This window comes from Sciurus vulgaris (genome assembly GCF_902686455.1).
Source record: "Sciurus vulgaris genome assembly, chromosome: 4".
NCBI classification, from domain to species: Eukaryota; Metazoa; Chordata; class Mammalia; order Rodentia; family Sciuridae; genus Sciurus; species Sciurus vulgaris.
The window spans coordinates 1057379-1077661 of NC_136464.1; the positions used below are offsets into that span (position 1 = coordinate 1057379).

At 56.8% G+C, this 20283-nt stretch overlaps 1 protein-coding gene across 3 annotated transcripts in view; it reads right to left on the minus strand.

The window, feature by feature from the left end:
• The window catches only part of INPP5A (inositol polyphosphate-5-phosphatase A), a 171275-nt gene that overhangs the window by 26085 nt on the left and 124907 nt on the right, over positions 1-20283 (minus strand). For all 3 annotated transcript variants that reach the window (XM_079138734.1, XM_079138735.1, XM_079138736.1), the window contains exon 9: positions 12818-12902. In XM_079138734.1, coding sequence (XP_078994860.1) covers positions 12818-12902 — 85 coding nt within the window. The remainder of the gene's footprint in view (positions 1-12817; positions 12903-20283) is intronic.

Here is a 20283-nt window from a genome sequence, read left to right on the forward strand (position 1 = left end):
ATGCAGAAAACTGCCCAGCCGGCCTTTCCGGCTCAGCTACTACGGAAGGGATTTTGCTCTTTTGAAAGGAGAAAAAAATACCCCAAATGCTATTTTTTAAAGGCCATCTAAGATTCATTGCATTATTAGTAGCTGCATGAAAGGGCCCTGAAGAGTGGCCTGCACAGGGCTTCCCTGGCACTTGAAGGCCCTTTTCCCCGAAGTTCCTGGGATGCTATGTGCCAAGGCGCCCATCTGTCTGTGGGCCATGAAATTTCTGGTTTCTTCATGCTTGCAAACTATCAAAGGATGCTTCCTGGACCCAGGTCTCCAGGCCCAGGGTGCTAGTGACAGCAAGAGAAGGCTGCCTTCTCTGCAGGTGGTCACTCTCTTACGGCTCATGTGTCATGTACAAAGGGTCCCCGTGATCGATCAGATGTCCCGTGCACACGTGTGCAGTGGGCCAGCTTGACTCACACCAGGAACAAAACCTGACCCTCGACGCCCACACAAGTGGCGTCACGAGTGCTCCTCAACAAAGTCCAAACTGCAAAAGGCAAGCCGTGGTGGGCCAGGCGCCCACGTCCTCTGAGAAGACGCTGAAGAGTCAGCCTGTGCTCTCTGACAGACAGAGTGAGCACCACCACACATAGGGCACCGGGCGTGTCAGTGGGCCTGGACGGGGCCAGACTCCACGCATGGTCCTGTGGACACCTTCTCTGCCAGAAACACGGTGTCCAAGGAGTAGAGGTTTCTCAGGACCAGGGCTGCCCAGGGATCTGCCAGGAGCCCAGTTAACATGTCCTTCCTGGTCTTATGGAGTCTGACTTGGGGAGCTCAGGACAAGGTGCATCTTTCAGAAAGTATGTTCCCAAGACCCATGGGATCATTTCTGGTCTATGGTGGTTAGAGGCATAGCAAGCATCCAGGTGTGGTGGCACTGGCCTGTAATCCCTGCAAGGAGTGAAGCTGAGGGAGGAGGATGATAAATTCAAGGCCAGGCTCAGCAACTTAGCGAGACCCTGCTCAACAACAATAAAATAGAAAGAAGAGAAAAAGGAAGGAAAGAAGGAAGGGAGGGAAGAAAAGGGGGTGCCTACGTTGTGGCTCAGTAGAAGTACCCCTGGGTTCAATCCCCAGTACCACAAACAAACAAAACTGAAAAAGGTACATCAAGCAAAACTACATAAAAATAAGACTTTCAAAAAATCTCTGCCAGAAATGGAAAGCAGCTCAGAGTAAAGGCACAGGGCCACAGGGCTCTCCAGTCACTCTTCACCCCCTGAGCTGCTCAGTGTGGGTCAGAGTCACGACTCTCCAGGGCACGGCCACCTCGAGTCGGGGATCATCGCAGGAAGCATCTTGGTTTGCCTCACCAGCAGCTGGCTCACTGATGAGTGGTGCCCAGGACCAGGCAGAGATTCCCAGGTGAGCATGCCCTCTGTTACCAGTGCCAGGGCTGGGGTGGGCACAGCTGCCCTCAGCGTCCAGCCACCACCTATGCATGTCGCATGTGCATCCTCCATGATCTGCGGGGTTCTGTGGAGAGCCAGTGGACACAGTCCCTGCCCTGGAGTCAGTGGGCTGTCTGGGTGGGCAGCTAGTGAGTGCTCCTGGAGGAAGAGCAGGAGGGGCAGGCCAGGACTGGGTGGGCTGGGCACCAGGAGAGAGGCTGCGGGTAGTACTGGGGGACATGGGCAGGGGCTGGGAGGGCCAGCAGAGGAGAACAAGGAGATAAGGGAGGACCACAGCAGGGAAGGGGACAGTAGGGAGCAGCAGAAAAACTGGCCTGGATTGAGGCAGAAACTGTGGTGTGAGCCGTGGAGAGGGGGATGCGGGCCCACCCTGGGGGACTGGGACGGACACAGGGTGCGCCCAGCACAGCCGTGGCCTGTGCTCCTCAGGGGCAGAGGAGTCCAGGTGCATCCCCAGGCGGCCTCTTCCCACCTGGGAGAGCACCGGTGAGGTGTGACTCAGGCGTGGTTTGTATTAAAGGGCACTTGGTGGGACAGGAGCGCTGCCTTCTGCTGCTGCTGCCGTGCCAGCACCTTCCTGGAAGGAGGCGTAAAGAGCTCCAAAAGGGGAGCCAGCTGCCCGGGTCAGAAGTTGACAGGCCGCAGGGTACTGCGCTGCAGGCCTCATGCCAGTGGCCCTGCACAGCCCCCCTGGAGCCACCCAGAGCAGCCTGGCAAGGGTGGCACAGAAGGACCAGCCTCCTCGTGTTGGCTTCTCTAGTCGCTGGCTCTGGCCAGGGGAGCATGGCAGGCTGGCGGAGGGCTCCTGGACACACGTGGCTGGGACCTGGAGGCCACCACACACACCACTCTGGTCCAGGACAACACCTGGGGAGGGGTTGGCGGTGCCATTGTTGGGTGGTCCTGTCATTCACCAGTGGCAGCACAGAGGCAGGGGCAAGTCCCATCCTGACTTCAGTGGGCAGATGAAGGCCAGCAGCCACTGTTTAGCTGCTGAAGGTACCAGAGGCTCCTGGCCCCACCACGGTTGGACGCTGCCCACTGTCATCACCTCCCCAAGGGGCAGTTAAATGACCACAGCCTGGGACCTCCTGGAGGCACCACGCGGCGACCCACACCTGCTGGGCACTTGAGAAGGCCAAGTCACACACCCACAGCCCACCGTGTGGACAGCCTCTCCTGCAAGAGGCCACAGGGGCATCAGGGTGGCTGGTTCTGACACATCTGTAGAGCAGCCACAAGTGAGGCCTCAAGTCCAAAGTCAACCTTAAACGAGAACAACCAGGCGAGGCAATCCTCAAGAGCCACGGCAGCACTCGGCTCCTCCAGCTCTGCGCAGGCCGCGAGGACAGACGAGGCCTGCCGTCACCACGGAACTCGGAACCACTCAGCCATGGCCTGTGCCACTGTGTGAAAGCACTCCAACCAGACAGCTCTATGGGCCCTGCAGCCACAGCCCTGAGTGGCCTGACGGAGTCCTGGGGTCAGCCTTGGAGCACGTCTTTGACACCCACGGCTGAGAGACGGTCAGGTCTGAGCTCGAGGCCACTTCCAGGGAGTGCCTCAGGCTGCACCAGTCCTGACCGTTGCTTACCTCCCTCACAGCAAAGGCAGAGAAGGCCCTTGAAGGAGAGCTGGACCCCAGCACACTGCCTGCTGGCACCCTGCAGCCTTCGAGGGGCACCCATGGGGTGCTGAGGGAAGGAAGGAGGGGCAGAGCCCAGCCTGTGCTCACCTCCCACGGGGTCCAGGAACGGCTGGGGCTGGGCCTAAACATACACTTTACCAATTGTTCGTGCCCACCCCTCTCCACGTGACCCCGTTCCTCAGCTTTTATCCTTCTGACAAGTTCATGAGGAAAACACGCAGACCCTCTGATAGCATGAAATCGGGACAAAGGCCCAGGGACAAAGGGGACCAGAGCGGCCAGGCTGGCTAGGCCAAACTTCAGCCCCACACAGATGTTCCAGGACATCTGAAAGGAGCCGCTTGTAAAACAATGTCTTCCACAGTTTAAAGAAAGGACCAAGGGAAGCAGCCCCTGTCCATGACAACTCTCAGCAGGGAACCTACCAGGGTCATGAGTCTCACTTGATGTGCTTTCTCTCAGGTTCATCCTGGATTCTAGATGGGAGGAAGGCATCTGGCATCTGAGCTGTGTTCAAGGTCATTTGCAGGCTCTGTTGGCTTCTCCTGACTGCAATTTACTAGAATCTGAGCCACAATCCCTAAGACTTCAGTGAAAAACAGGAAAAGACTAAAGGACAGCGAAACTGGGCGGGTGAGCCAGGCTGCCGCACAGCAGTTAAGACCAAGAGGGGAGCTGAAGAAATGGCTCACTTGGGAGAGCGCTCGCTAGCATGCGCAAGGGCCCCGAATCCCTGACCCGCCCCCCACCTCAAAAAAAGACTAAGAGGGGAGAGGTGAGGGGAGGGAGAGGGCTGGGAGGGGCAGGGAGGGGAGAGAGGAGAGGGAGGACTGGGAGGGAGCCTGAGTGAATGACAGCCCTCCTGCGAAGCGCGGATCTGGAGAATGCCTCCAGGAAGCAGAGGGAGAGAGGACAGGGTCCTTCCGCTTTCCAACAGTCCTTCTGGGAATGCTGAAGTTCACATGCACTGCTGCACCTGGCAGTGCACCACCGAGGCCCCAGGCTTCCACTGGCTCCAACGGGCATGGATGTATTGGCCTCACAGACGGAATCAAGGGCCAATGCATCTCAGAACACCACTGACCCCAGCAACTGCCAGCATGGGAGGTTCCAGGTTTAAATGAAGGCCACTGCACAGTGAATTTAAGAACTGGACCTTGAATTCTGACAGACACACAGCAGAACTTGAGTGCCCATGAGTTCAGGAACACCAAGTCAGCAATGTCTGTCCCAGGTGACAATCTGTTCCTAGATCTAACGCATGAAGACATCTTCTCAAGTCCTACTTGCAGTAGAATATGAGGTTAACTGGCCGGTCATTTAACTGCTAGCTCAGAGATGGAAACCTGGGGCTTTAAAATTTACATCCTCACTGGTGATTTGAAGGTTTGACCAACATGCCCAGAAAACAGTATCCCAGCAGATTCTCCGAACATTCATCTTTGGGATGAGCACGGCCTGCATCCCTAAGTTAGCAGGCATGCAACAGAGGCACATACGATGGCTGCCTACACCAAGTCACATGAGGCGGAGACCAGACCCCAGGCCCTGGCAGACACTGTCACAGAGGGGCCACCAGACCCCTGCAGAGCTAAGCCAGCAGGGAACTGGCAAGGGCAATTCCTACTCAGGAGCAACGTTTAACAGAGGCAGCAGGACTAGAGGGCACACAAAATGGTCCTGAGCTGGCTCTCCCCAGGGCTGTGGCCTCCTGTGTGCCTGGCCCCATGGTTCAAGTGGGGGTCACGAGGCCCAAGGAGCTGGAAAGGGGCAGTGAGCAGTCTGTGGCCAGACCACAGATGCTGCATCTCTGACCCCAGGCATCATGGTGAATCTTGGCCTGTTAGGACTTAGGCTAACAGGGCCAGGCGTGTGACCTCTTAGCGGGCCAAGGTGCAGATCACCACAGTACCAGTGGTCCTGGTGAACAGCACACCCTCACCCTGACGTCCAAACCCCAGGGCCTACACATTTCAATGCAGACTCAGGCATGCTTTGCCTGGCCCTGGGGGACGCTCAGGGACAGCTAGGAAGGTGGGGGCTGCGGCTAGAGTTGCAGGCCAGTTCTCAGGCAGGGCTCGCTGGGCACGCCAACCTGCAACAAAACCAGGGAAGGCACTGTGCAAAGCGGGCACCCATGAGAAGGTGGTCTTCTCAGCGTGAAGGCGTCTGGGGGCCAACTGCCTCCTGTGTCTGTTGGGACGGGTCCCCAGGCTCCACTCCAGTTCACCTTCTAGTCCTGTAGGAAAATTCCACTTTTTTGAAGATCAGAGAAAACCGTCACTGCTGGCTAAGGAACCCCCTGCCCTGACACCACTGCCCACCAGCTGTTGGTGTCAGCACCCTTCCTCCTCCTCACCGCACACCGCCAAGTGTTCGCCCAGAACAGCGTGCCATAGCGACGCTTTCATCTCCTCTTCCAGGACTGGTCCCCAGCTCCCCAGCAGCTGGGCAGGATGGACATGGTGCTCACGTAGCCTGGGCAGCACCACCGAAATCCACCCAGGGAGGGCACTGTGCATTTCCTGAAGCTCACCTGCAGCAGGTCATGGTCTGACCCCTCAGGCTCAGCAGGTGGGGAGAGGGAGGGTAGACAGAGCACAGGCCTGGCCTTAGGGTCTCCACAGACCCTCAGAGGTGTGCAAGCACCACAGTGGGGCCAGGCAGGGTGTATGCGTGGGGGAGAGACCCCCTCAGTGAGCAGTGAACAGATCCAGCTCCTGTGCAGAGTCCTGGAAAAGAAGAGGGAGCACCAAATTCTTCTGTCTTCTTTCCCTATGAAATGGGATTTTTTATGTCACCCTACCTGTTAGAAATGTTGACTGGCTAAAGTGTGTGAAGTAATCTTCCTAGAAGAAAACCCCAGAATATAAGAGTAGCTGCTATAATTCAGTGCAACAGCTGGGCACAGTGACCACATCTGTTACCCAGGGAATCATGGCTGAGGTGGGAGGATGGCAAGTTCCAGGCCAGCCTTGCAACTTAGCAAGACCCTGTTCTGAAATACAAAATAAAAGGGGCTGGGAACTAGCTCAGTAGTAGAGTGCCCTGGCTCAATCCCCAGTACCAAAAATAATAATGCAGTGTGACATTCCAGCAATGTCACATCACAGGTCCTACATGATAACAGTCCAACAGAGGTCTTTCTTTAAGTCGGTCTTTTAAAAACAAGTTTAATGATTTCAATGAGTGCCTGCTGCAATTTCTCTAAGCAAACATTCAAGGTGAGCAGAAGTCTGCTCGCACACCTGTTGAGGACCAGCATCCTGACTCCGTCCCCCAGTGCCCAGTTGCTGACCTGAGGGCACTGCAGCTGGAGAGGAAGGGGACACTTCTGTGGAGTGCTGTGGAGTCCAGTGAATGAAGTGCTTGAGGCCTGGTGATGGGGCACAAGAGCACAGGTCACACATGTTCAGGCCCACTCCACATCAGCGGTCAGGTCCAGGCCTGTGGAGGGCATCCCAGCAGGCTTCCTGCAGTGGATGGCCCTTCCAATGGCCCCCAACACAGCCACGCTGGCACACTGAGTCCTAGGTTCCTACCATCCATGGCTGCATCAGAGCAAAACCCTGAATCACACAGGGCTGCCACAGGCTGGTAGGCTGAGGCTGAGGCAGATGCACAGAGACCCAGCAGTTGCTCCTGAAGGCGTTTCATTCCTAAGCATGAGCACAAGGCCAGCAAGAATCCCCACAGCTGCCCCTGCCGGGCGAGTCTCTGAGGGAGTCACAATGGATACGAGAGCCCAGGCCTCAGGCTGGTGGCCTTGCCTGTGTCAACTGTGTTCTGGGCTGAGGGGTCTTTGTGCAGAAGGCCTGGCAAAGTGGCTCCACAAGGCCTGTGTGAGCATGTGCAAGCTGTACTCCAATAGTAACCGCATAGGGAAGCTCACAGGCAGGTGCAAAAGCAGCCAGGGGTCCTTAGAGGCCTCCCAGGAGGAGTGTGCGGCTGTCTACATGGCTACTATAGCCCTGGAAACCAGGAGTGCATGTGGTCTGGGCCAGGGTTCATGCCACCAGGCTGGCAGCTCCTGCTAGCCATGGTCTTCTCACACAGTGGAGGTGACATGAGACACACGTGGCAATCCTCTCCCAAGGCCAGAGCAAAGCTGGGCCTTCCTTCAGGGCTGCTTTGAAAGCTGTACCCAGGAAGCTCTGCCCGGAACAGCTAGGGCGGTCGCAGTCCTCACAGGACCCTGCTCTTCGACAGGTCCAGCTGCCTCCATGCACATACCTGTCAGCAACTGGCAACTAATTTTTGAAAATGGCCACAAGTCCCCCAAAACACATCCATCACTGCCACTGTCAGGAGGTGATGGACAGCAGGTGTGGCATGGCCAGGCCACCCGGAGACGGGTGCGCCTGGTACCGCTGTCACCATGCGTCACCATGACCAGCTGAGCACTCCAGCTGCCAGCTGCCACTGCGCAAGGCATAAAACATATCCTCCGAACAATCCCCCAGCAGGCCTGAGCTGGAGACTGCACTATTCGTCAGCGTAACGACACACGGGTCTATTAGGCAGCACGAGATGACGGTGTTTAATCTGTGTGTGTTTTAATTACGGCTTAAGCAGTGCCAAATCTGATCAGTGTCATCGTTTCAGTTCTGCTCTGCAAGCATGCCTGCATTCATTTGCATCTGAAACACTAGGAGCTGCTAGTTCCAGAGGACAGAGCTCTTGGTTTTGCACATACAGAGCCCCTTTCACAGGCGAGGTGGGAGGGACTCTGGCAGACCCATCCAACCCCTGTGGACCTCTGTCCGCTGCAGATGAGGAGCAGTTCCCCGCCGTGCTCTCAGAGCTACTGGGGCCGAGCCTGGTCCCCATCCCAGACCCTGCCCTAACAGCAAGATGAACAATTGCTGCACTGAGTGCCTTTGATTTACTGTGGCTGGGCACTGGCTCATTGGCCCTCATTGTTTAGGAGATGGATTTAATTAACCTTTGATGAATCTTGCCAGAGAGCATGAAGTGTCACAGCCTGCTCAGGTATCCTGAGCACTCAACAGGGCAGGTCACGGAATGGGCCTGCCCCTGAGAGCCTCAGCAGCAGCACAGGAAGCAGAACAGAAGGAAGATGGAGCAGGCATGGTTCTGTGCAGCTCAGGACACAGCAGGGTGAAGCAAAACCTCACCACTAAGGCATTACCCTCCGCTGCAGGAGAAAAGCTGGCTCCAACTCAAGGGGACACCCACCCCGCCTACACGCCAGACCACCAGTGTGCTGCACTGCAGAATAGCCCGGGGCAGGGCTGCACTCAGCACCTGACACCCCTAAAGCACGGCCTCTCGAGGGAAGTGCAGCGCACTCTTCCACTTCTTCCTCTGACCTCAGGTGATCTGAGGACACTTGGGAGTGACCCACCCACACTGAGGGCACACGTTCCCAAGAGCAAGGGACCGAGGCTGGGTGTGGCTTCCTTCTCTTGCTCCCAAGGAGTGGGTCTAAAGCTGTGGGCATGTGGCATCCCAATACGGCCACTTCGGGTCATCATGGTAGGAGCCCTCCTGTGGGTGAGCCTGCATGGAGCTACAATGTCCTACAGGATCCTCAGGCACTGTTTTGGGGGCTGTTTCTGAGACTGCTTCTCCCTTCCTTCTTGACAGAACATGGTAGGGAGAAGAAAGGATGGGTGGCTTGGAAGATGCAGCCTGGGAGGCTCCAGGGAAGTGGTGTGGGTGACCTCCTGTGCACCATGGGGTTTTCATGGGCAGATGATGCCAGCTGATGACAGGAGGGAGAGGTCTCCACCCCAGAGCTGCAGGCCTCATGTGCCTGAACAATTCTGAAATAGAACTACCCTGAAAGTCAGAGTCCATGCTTCCCATCAAGCCTGCTTTACCTAGCTCATAAAGTATGTTCAAAATGTAATTAAAGATCATTTTTATTTGCCAAACGAACAGGAGCTATCCATAGGTTTTAAAGAGCCTGAAAACCTCTCCAACAGTTAATGCCTGGATCTAAGATGCATCTGTTTGTTTATTGAGCAAATAATTCAGTTAAAAACCATTGATCTTCCTCCCGCCCCTTTGCAGGTGCCGAATTAATAGCCAGAACAAGGAGCCTTGGGCTTCTCTTGGGCCATCAGCCAGAATCCACCAGCCACACAAATAGCTGTTGCCAGCAGGTGGCATGCTGGGGACGGCAGGTACCGAGCAGCCACTGCCACTCAGGGCGAGCTGTCCCATCTGAGGACACTGCAGACACACCAGGCTGTGCCGTGTGACCACGCAGTGCATTCACAATGCCACACTCCTGAGGCATTCAGCACGTTCAGGTGGTGGTGGCCAACGTAGGAGTAGGGACAGTGCCCCCCAGCAGATGACCCTCTGAGGTCCAGAGCTCTGGGCGCACAGCCTGCCGCCTCCGCCTCCCACTCACCAGCCGCACAGGCATCAGCAGTGATGGCTTGGGGTGAGCATTCTCAGTGGGGGAGCCACGTGGACCTCCTCTGCCCTGCTGCATACTCTCCGCTCTCCTGGGGACCAGGCCCGTCCTGCCCCTGGGATCCACACGGCAACCCACATGGCACTGCCCCTCGTCCTGAGTGAGATGACACTACACCTGGGGTGCTGAGAGAGGCAAGCAGACCCCACACGGGGCACGCTCAGCGCCATGGTCCTGAGACCAGCAAGGACAGAGTGGGGAGCACCGTGGGATGCAGTCTCACAGAGGGGCCTCCAGCACCACAGCGCCCGCGTCTCTGCGGGAATGGTCCAGGCCTGCGGGCACGCAAACCTGAGACGCCGCCGAGATGTGAGCTGAAGTGAGGTTTCAAGTGTGGCTCCTGGACACCCGCAGGACACCACCGTCTTGAGGCTGCTGCATGTGCAGTGTGGTTGCGCAGGGACAGAGCGGGAGGCACATGCTACAAACAAGACTGAGGACAGCCCCTGAGCAAGCTGGGCCTGAGCAGTCCTGCCGGGAAAGTCCTGCCTGGGCTGCAGAGAGACCGCTTCTGGAGATGGCTGTTCTTTCCCTCCCTTAACTCAGTCTTCCATGATGCTCAAGTGAAGTGGGAACATGTCACTGCGGGTGTCTTAAAGAGCATGTGCTCAGAAGCCACTCCTTCCCAGAGCTATAAACTCTACAAAGTTAACCACTGTGATGTCAGGGGGCTGTGGAGACCTGGGGCACACTGGTAGATGTCCTGTCCAAGGTGACCTGCAGCTGGGAGCGGCACCTTACCCTCCACAGGGCTGATCTGCTAGTTAGTTCCCAGATGGTTCCACAACTTAACCACTGCTGGAGTCCAGGCAGCCCAGGAGGTGAATCCCCAACACAGTGTTGATGGGTCCTGAGGACCCTGGATCACCCACTGAAATGGCACTAAGAAGAGGCTGTGAGCCTTGTGCAGCTGAGAGTGGGGTTGACTGGTGCTTTCCCAAGGGCCTCAGGGGGGCCACACACTGGAAGATGGGGTCTCACCTGCCTGCCACGCCCTGTGATAGTGACCTAAGGCACACAGCTGCCCCATCTACAGGTGGCCTCCCCAGCACAATTAACCCAGGGTTCCCCAGTGCAGCAGCCAACAAGGCCTCACCTGGACGCTGGCAGGGCAGACAGATGCCCTCCCCAGCATTAACTGATCTCCTTAGGGGCCACCTTGATGCCGAGCAGGCAGGGATGCTGCTGTGGGTCTTGCCGGCCTCCCTACTGGGGCAAAGGGTGTCCACTCGCCAGTGACCACAACGTGCTCACACAGCCCTGGTTCACGCAGCCCAGCCCTGGTGGGCAGATCACTGGCACTGGGTGACAGAGGCAGAGAGCGGAGCACAGGGGCCAGGGAACCAAGGGGGCACAGGCAGACTCCCACTGCTCGCTTCACTGGAAAGCCAGCAACCAGGGCAGCTCTACGCCAGTCAGTAGCCCTGCGGAGAGGGAGGAGGAAAGCTGGTGGACTCCTCCCGCTGGGCAGTGACCACAGCACGCAAGTCCAGCATGGCCCGGAAGCCCTGCAGACGCAGCTGCCCCGACTCCACCACTGTCCACAGAGACGCGCTCCTTCATGGCAGGTTGGGACGCCCACCTGGTGAGGCTTCCACCTGGGCACAACAGGCTGCCCTTCCTTGTGACACTTGCTCCAGGACACTTGAAGCTCCTCTGACTTATTAACCGTGGGTAGCTCTGCACTGGCCAGTTGTAGCTTTCCACTGGCCACTCTGCTTGGAGCAGAGGCCTCTGAACAGGGAGCCACCCGGTCAGCAGAGGTGCAGTCATGGTCTCAAGCGGCAGTCAGGGACCAGGTTCAGAGGGGTGCAGTGAGAGTCAAGGCTGGGAACGGTGGCTTCAGCCCCCAGGCTCAGCTTCCACAGGCGAGGGACCCAGTGAGGGCTACAGTCTCCTGTAGCATGTCTGAACAGAGTGGGACGCAGCCGAGATTTCCACAGGCAGGCCCTGCTCCTGCTGTCAAGGTTCCCGACATCGGCTTCCAGAGAAGACCTGGCGGCAGCTCTCCTCCTCTCCTCCAGGCCAGGTGAAGCTGATCCCTGCCAGGCACCACTGAGCATCCAGGGAAACCACCTACGCAACCCGGTGTGCACAGGATGCACACACGGGTGTGCCGAGGCCCACTTCACAACGTGCCCTTGGCTCAATTACACAGGAAGGGAAGAGGATTGTACCAGCATGTCACTTATCTCCATTAACCAAAGCGAGACAGAGGACAGGCCCGCGTCTGCTCAGCTCTGCCCTTAGAAATGATTCTCCACCAAGGATGGAAGGTTACCAAGAATACTACTCAAGGCGATGCATGTCTCCACGCTGCTCCTGCTGTGGCCCCAGTCTGTGCTGTGCCACGCCCTGCTCCAAAGGGCCGGCTAGGCTCAGGCTGGAAGCCACGGGCTTGCCCCACGTGCCGCATGGGTATGGGTGGGGGTGCTGGGTGATTTGCTTTCTGCCCCTCTCCCTTGCTGCTACCTGGGAAGGTGGCACAGCCCACCACCACATGGGAACTGAGAACAGCCAGGAGCAGACAGAGCCCTCAGCCTGCCACCCCAGAACTGAGGATGGAAGGCCAGCACCCACCTGCTGCAGACCTCACCATGGAGGAAGGTCAGTCCTGTGTCCATGCTGTGGAACCTGCTTCCTTTAGTGGCACACCCTGGACACACCACTTTCTACTGACTCAGTGCTGCTCATCTCTGGGCCACACTCTGCCAATTTCATGGTCAATGGGGACCCAGTGCCTGATGGGTGAGTAGCCAGTGGGGTCTCTGAGTTCCCAAAGACTGACAGACAGCAATGGCTTATTAAATCAAATGGAACAACCAGTCTGCAGACAGGGAAATACAAAATTTAAAATGGGCTTCCAGCCAGACACAGTGGCATGCACCTGTAATCTCAACAGGACAGGAGGTTGAGGCAGGAGGATTACAAGTTCAAAGCCAGCCTCGGTAACTTAGCAAGACCCTGAGCAACATAGCAAGAACCTATCTCAAAATAAAACATTAAAAGTGCGGGGGATGTGGCTCAGTGGCTAAGCCCCTCTCTCTGGATTCAATCCCCAGTACAAAAAATACCCATAACAACAACAAAAAGTTGACGTGTAGTTGGGAAAGACCCCTCCTCTGGCGTAAGAATCTGTTTACTAGGAGCTTTTGCCTTGACAGCATACCCAGCAAAAGCGGTACCATGGGAGTCGCCTGCACTAGACGCGCCTCTGACCTTTCCTCACTCTGCCCAGGCCTGAAGGGGAGGTCATATGCCTACCTCGACGACGGACTTGGAATCCAGACGGAAGTTGAAGTCGCCAAAGACAAAGTAGGAGACTTTCTCGAATCGCTGATCGATGATTCTGGGAGGAGGAAAGGAGACAGAGGTCACCACAGGTGGAGACGCTGACCAGACCTCCCTCCTGCAGGGAGACCACAGCAAGGGCTCCTGTGTGCCCCGGAACCCAGCACCGAGGCCAGCACTCGGCTCCCCCACGTCAGGCAGGCCAGAGGGCGTCACTGACACCAGGCTCAGTGGAAAGTCACCTCATGGAGAAAGAAGTGACGCCAATGACACAAGCCCGAGAAAACAACCTCCAGGAGAAGCAAGAGGACAGTGGGGGGTTTGTCAGGTGGACAGGGACAGGCGCCTTGCGGGGGACCCCACAACAGGCCGCGCACAGCCACGCTGCCCGTGCGCCTGACGTGCTCCTCCTGTTTGGGAGCATCCACACATCATCCTTCCTGAAGGCCTCCAAGTCGTACGGCAACAGGACTGCATGCAAGACACAGATGTGTTTGAGCCGGGTGTCGCCTGCAGAAGAGCCACGTTCCAAGTAGGTCACAGCCATTCCTCGAGCGCACGGGGCCGTGAAGCAGCGCCCCTTACAGACGCCGCCCGTCTCCACGCACAGGATGATGCAGCAGCACAACCAATGCTCATTCTTTTGAGGCAAAGTAAACACCTGTTACACCATGGGCAGCGGTGCTCACGACAGGACGCAGGCCCCAGCGGCATGGCAGCCTCTGCTGCGACGCGGCTGCGAGCTCCTCACCCGGATCACTCCAGGCTCCAGGTGGAGTCCACCACACACCTGGATCCTGGATCGGCAGGCGTGTGCGTTCGCGTGCTGTGAGGGCCAGCGCAGGCCGGGCTGAGTCCACGGTAGGGCTATGCGCCAGGTACACCTGGAGCTGGGGTCCAGGGCACAGGGAGGGTAGTAGCTGACGAATCATGCTCTGGGCACTTCCTGACTCATCGGTGCAGAAACCAACAGAAGTGAGGAGTCCACCTCCTGAGCTCCAGCTTTCGCAGGCGTGGTGTCGCATGGTGGTCTGTGGCAAGTTCCTGAAGGGTGTCCACACACCAGCTGGAAGGACGAGGTTGCTAAGAGGTAATGGTAGTGGCCACGGTGCCCAGCCTTTGCCCTGCTGTTTTCTCTGTACCTTGGTGAGGGAGGGAGGGAGGGGCACTGTGCAGTCCACTTTCATGACTGGATCCTTGAGCTCAGTGGACACCTTACTGAAAGGGACTTCCTTTCTTTCAACCTGGGGCCTCGGGGACAGTGAGTGTGGACACTCGTCAGCACTCTTACTGGGATTGGCATTCCCCTTGTTTGAATGAGCTCAGGGCCAGTTTCCCTGTGGTCCGCCCCCCTTTCTGAATCTCTGGGTGGCCCTGTCAGCTCTGGGCAGTGGTCCCAGATTGTCTGGGACCGACGTGGGAAGCCTCCCGACAGCCCGCTGCCCCTGTCCCCCCTCTGCTCGGGCAACCTCAGCCAGGTGGAAGCGTCAGCTTCCATGGGAGCAAGTGCACCCGTTTCCCACGGCTGGTCCCAGCCAAGCGCACAGGCCCCTCCACACTCTGGGTGGTGGTGGGGTACTAAGGTGAGCATGGGCTCAACCCGGAGCCACGGAACAGAGCAGGGGCCTCAGGAGCTGGTGCTGCCCACCCAACCGCAGTGCAGCCCAGGTCTCTTGAGATCACCTACTGTGTTTTCTCATTTTTTTTTTTTTTTAAATCTATTCCTTCTAAATCATGGGAATTTTCATGGGGAAGCCTTCTTATTGACAACTTTTTAATTTTTATTTATTTATTTTTTTGTTGGTGGTACTGGGGATTGAACCCAGGGGCACTTTACCGCTGACCATACCCTCAGCCCTTTTCATTTTCATTTTGAGACAGGGTCTTGCTGAGTTGCGGAGGCTGGCTTTGAACTTGTGATCCTCCTGCCTCAGCCTGAGGCACTGAGATTATAGGTATGCGCCACCACACCCAGCTTGATTCTTTAATCATCTTAGCACTTTTGATTCTCTTCTTGCCAAATTTCACAAAAAGTCTTATCTTCCTTTTTAATTGGAACTGCTTTCAACTTAAATGTTAATTAAAGAGAAAGGTCATATTTTAACCGGTTACTATTAGAAACATAAGTAGCCAGTGATTTTATCTACTTTTTAAAACTCAGCCTTTCTGTGGAGGAACAGACACTGTGCTGGCAGGGGGAGTCTAGCCAGGGCTGAGGGCTGGAGGCTGCTTGGCCTCCTCCTCCAGCCCCGCCCCTCCTCCTCACCGCAGGTGAGGGGAACAAGACCACCTGATGTGACTGGGCCGCTCAGTAGGAAAGTATGGACCATCTTTAGAAGAAACGCTGTTCTGCTGGTAAACATCTCTAAGAGGGAAAGCCTAGGCCCCAGAGGACCTGGGTCACTCTCCCAAGGTCGGAGCCCACCAGGACACCTGGACCAGGGCGTCCGCACTGATGCCCACCAGGAAGAGGGAAGAGCTATGTGCTGTGAGACCCTGCCCCATGAGCAAAGGGGAGACAGGCTTCAGAGTCCCCACTTCTACTCATGCTGCTGCCAATTCACCCCAGGACCACGGCAGCAGAGAAGCCAGCCTCGGTTGTCACCTGTTCCCAGCACCTGAGCGACTTCTGCTGTGGGGAAGGACAGCTAGCTGAGGATAAGGCCTTTCCCCGTGGCACAGCGTCCCACCAGGGGTCCTGGAGAGACAGAGGGAGCCTGCCCACACAGACTTGTCTGTAGAACAAGGGGCTGGGCCCTCTTCCTGCTCACAGGCGGCCAGCTTTTGACTGACCTGTGCCCTACCCACCCTGCTGCCCCAGCCTCAGAAATCCGGTCCTGTCAGTTTCCAATATCTTGTTTTTACTTTCAGGCTTGCATGAGTGTCCCTCCGGCCTGAGGCTGCTGGCGAGCTCTCCTGACAGGGAGACACTCAGGTCATGCAGCCCTGGGCCCCAGACATGCTCACACCTAGGCATCCTGCTCTGGGCCTTGCATACAGCTGGTGCAGAGTGGGACATACCTGGTCTTCTCCTTCCGATACTCCCACCCCTTTCCACTGTGGCTTCTGTGTGGCTTGGCAGAGGGACTGCAGGTGACAAGCCCAGGGCTGGTAACCTATGGCAAGGCGCAGGGGTGGGCGGCAGTGGCCTCTGGTGTGCAGAGCCCTGCCTGAGAAGGCTCGCTGCATGAGAGACTGCAGCAGAGCACAGCAGGAGGGAGTTGCTGGGCACCCGGCTCAGGGCTGAGGCCCACTGGCCTGGAAGACGGCCCTCCTCCTGCAGGGCCTCTTCCCTCTCGGGCTCCCGGGTCCTGTTTCAGAGAGAGCTGAGGCCCGAGTCTCCCACAGGTACTCTCCAGCAGCAGCACTCTGCACAGCCACATGTCTGCGCTGCCTCTGGGGTTGCTGGCAGTTGTCTGGCCCCAGAGCAGGAGAGCTCATCCCTCAGACACCCAGGACCAAATGCCAGGAACACTCCTGGACTAAGAGACAAGGGTTTGCTACCGATTTCTCTTTACACTAGGCTCACTTGATGCTGAGGATGAAAAGTCTGACTCAACTTCATGCACGACTGCAGAGGCAAGGGCACCCCACCCACGGGGTGCTGGGTGGGCGTGTGCACCTGCCCTGCTCACAGGAGCTCTCAAAGAGTCCACAGGCAAAGCAGGACTCTGTGACCACTGCCATTGTGCCCATTTCCGCACTCAAACACGCTTAGAACACTTCTTCACTCTAAGGGACTTTCTTTTCTCACAGAAAGCTCTGCAATCAGCGAGTGTTCAGGGAGCTGCTACAACTGCCCCAGGAGGTCGAGGTGAGCCTCTGCACTGGGCTGTGCCCTCAGGCCAGGGTGGTGCAAGGCAAGTGGGAGCTGACCCGGCAAGGCTGCAGGACAGCCACCAGAGCGACCCCTGCGTGTGTGGGGGCACTAGTGTGCACGCTTCAGAGCTGGGTCTCCCAGCCAGCTGAGCTCAGTGGACAGTGCTGAGCTCTGACGGCAGGAGGCAGAGGCCTCTAAGGGGAAGCGCAGAGATGGCCTGGGCCAGTGCCTACAGCAGAAGCATCTGGGCTAAAAAAAAAAAAAAAAACCAAAAAACCTGGGTAATGGCCTGAGCCAATTAACAGAGCACCACCTCTGCAGCTCCTGGAGCACGCGGCAAGATGAAGGGGCTGTCACCAGCCCAGCAATCGCCTGAGTGCCAGGCCCCGGCCTCACGCACTCACTGTTAATTTCAATATAGTGCCATTTGGACCAGGAGAAAAAAAAGAGTTGTTTTAAAATTAATTACCTTGTCAGTAGCTATTATGATTAAAAAGTGGGCCCACATCAATATCATGAGCCTGATTCAGAAGAGAATCACAAGAAGAGCCATAAAAATCAATTTCTTAGGCCTGGAAATAGTGTCTCCTGCCTTGACAGCTGATTCCAGGATGTGACAGCGTCTCTGGGGAGGTGCCAGCCCTCTGCGTGGTCAGAGCTCTGTCCCCCTGCGTCTGGGAGACGCTGCATCCCGACATGGAGGACTGGAGAAGATGCAGAACGCCCAAGGCCTCCAGCATGGTGACTCCCCTAGCACGGAAACAGGAGCCCTGAGCGGGCAGCCGGTGTCTCGGCACCCCAGTGGTCTCTACGGTCAGAGAGGGCTGCAGAGTCCTGCTGAGGCCCAGGAGCCAGCCTGCACACACCCAGCCCGTTCACCCCCGAACTGCAGTGGGAAGCATGTGCGCCCAGGGCTCCCCACAGGCCAGGAAGCTGCTTCTTCTTTCCTTCCTGTTTTGAATCAGGGGATGCGAGGTCTTTGGCACTGTGCTTTGGAGTGCGCTGCCTGCGCTCCATTAGAAGTCGCCTGCAGTGTGCTTCTAGCTGTGGGAGAAGTCACGCTTGCTGGCCAATCTGAAACAGCAAAACACTGGCACCATGAATGACCCAAACTACCCCAAACCTTTAGAGTAATGTAAGCACTTGGAAGCCTCCTGCTCTTCCCTCATCTGACTGGCCGCCTGGCACAGACGTGTCCAAGCCACTCTAAATAAACTCATCCCAACGGAACAAACGCAATGCCCGTTTGAAGCTCTCCACTACCTGGCCCCCACTCAGCCCTCGCAGGAGGCGTGTCCTGAATGTGGCTCTGCCCTTGGGCACTCCTGGGCACCGCAGACTATGGAGGCAGAGGTGAGGGCAGCCTGTCCATCACAAAGGCAGGGACATCAGCCAGTCCAGTTGCTTGGATACCCAGAGCACCCCGGGGTGTGACAGGAGTGGCTTGGCTCCTCGGTGCTTCATCCCCAGGTAACTGGCAGAGGACCCAGAGCTGAGATCCTGGGGAGCAGAGCAGCCCTGGATCCACCAGCTTGGGCTGGGATGGGAAGCCTCACTGGCTTCCGGGAACTGGAAACTGCCTGGCCTTCCCACACTGGCTGGGTGTGGCTGGGTGGTCAGCAACTTTTGGCAAAATACTGAGAACCTTCCCCCCAAGGAGTCTCAAGGAAAGCAGAGAGTTGCGAAGAAGCAGCTGATGTGAAGCCAGAGATGCCTGTCACAGTGCACAGCAGGATGTCACTCAGATAAGGCTGAATCACCACTGTAGACACCCCACGTGCAAACACACGACCCCACGCGTGATGGAAGGTGGACGCCTGTCTCCACACCAGCACAGAAGTGGACATGCACGTGCTCCTGCCTCGCGCAGAAATGTGCAGAGTGACAGGCCCGAGCGCCACGGTGCAGGGGGAAAGGCAGGCAGAGGGCAAAGGGCGCAGGGGCATTAGAGGCATCCACCGCCCGCTCTTCACCAACAGGAGACGTGCAGGACACACACGCCACTCTGCCCAGGGAGGTGGGCGGCTCCTGGCACCATGGCCTTCACTGCCTTCCTGGAGGCCAGACCAGTAGGGCAAAGGACAAACGACAGATTTCATCAGCCACCCAAGACGGGAGCCCAGGACTGCCGCTGGGCTCAACATGGCCCCACCGGGCCCACCGCAGGAGGTGCTGTGGAGACGCTGGAAGGTCCTGGGCAACGTGTAGGAAACAGCTGGGAACATGGAGGACCTTGGGATGCTGCAGGGTTCTGTGCTGGGCAGGGTAAGCCCAGAGGGACGGCAGGTGTCCTGGAGCCAGCAGGTCTTGAGGAAGCCCGACTGGGTGGCATGGAACTGCACTGGCTGCCAGGCAAGCCCCGAATGGCTGGATGCCTCAGCCTAGAGCAGCCGTGCCTGAGGCGCGGGCTCCCTCCTGCTCTCTGGAGCGAGGCAAGCTCTGGGAACGGCCTGCAGAGAAGCGCTCGCTTGGCGGGGTCTTTGAGCAGGCTGACAGCTGACTGATGACCGTCCACACCGCGACAAAGGGAGCTGTGTGGCCGCCCGCGTCACATCGCCTCTCCCTGGGAAACTAATTGCTCCAAATTGTTCAGAGGGACATTATTTTTCTGGCAATCATTTCCTCTGAATGCCCAAAATGAGCATGAAACAACTCTTTTGACTGGACATAAAAGTTAAATGTCCCAATGTTGATCAAATTAACTTCAGCACTGTGACAATGGACTATGTTTGTGAGAAAATAATGGGGGGACAGAGGGGCGCTTTATGCCAAGATTTCACAGTTGTAATGTGGAAATGTCTGCTGCCCAGGGAGGCTGCATTTCAGAGTAGACAGAGAAGAGCGCTGTCACTTGCAGAGGACCTCGCTTCTTGTCCCAGTGCTCGGAAGACTTCAGGACACGTCTGGGGTTAGCATCTCAGAAGGAGAGTGCCTACCAGAGCTGACCTCGCATCGGGAGGGGGACCAGTCTGCAGCAAGGACTAGTGTGGGCAGGACTAGTGTGGGCACTAGAGTGGCATGAGGGTCTCCTCCAGCCCTGGACTCCCCAGCACCCCTCAGACCAGCTGAACATGCCAGACCTCTCCTCACGGATCAGGGATTTGCTGTCCTAACTTTTGATAACAAGGGAGGCAAGGAAAGAAATCATAAATTACACAAAAATAGATAATTATCTCTGATAAGAAATGCTGGGCCAGGCATGTGGCTCAGTGGTATCATGCCCAATGTACTGGGTTCAATCCCTACACCTCCAAAATAAAAGAAAAGAAGAGAAGAAAAAAGAAAAGAAGAATCCTAAGAAACCCACAGGCTATTTTTGATCAACATTTGAGTGGTATCTTCTGAAGCCTCAAACATCAACCCCATCCAAAGGCAAAGGCTAATCACAAGCTGAAATGAGGGGCAGATCCTCCCAGGCCCTGGGCAAGTCAGGCACCCTGCCCTCCTGCCAGGTGGCACCCTGTGTGTGACAGACTGGTCCATGTGCCCAAGCCACTGGTTGCAAGGGTTGCAGGAAGGAAGAGTTGGACTCAAAGCACCTGTCTTTGTTTCGTTTCTTTAATGACCTGTTTATTTTGGAATAATCTCAGATTGAGAGAAAAGTCAGTTTTCACAGAGC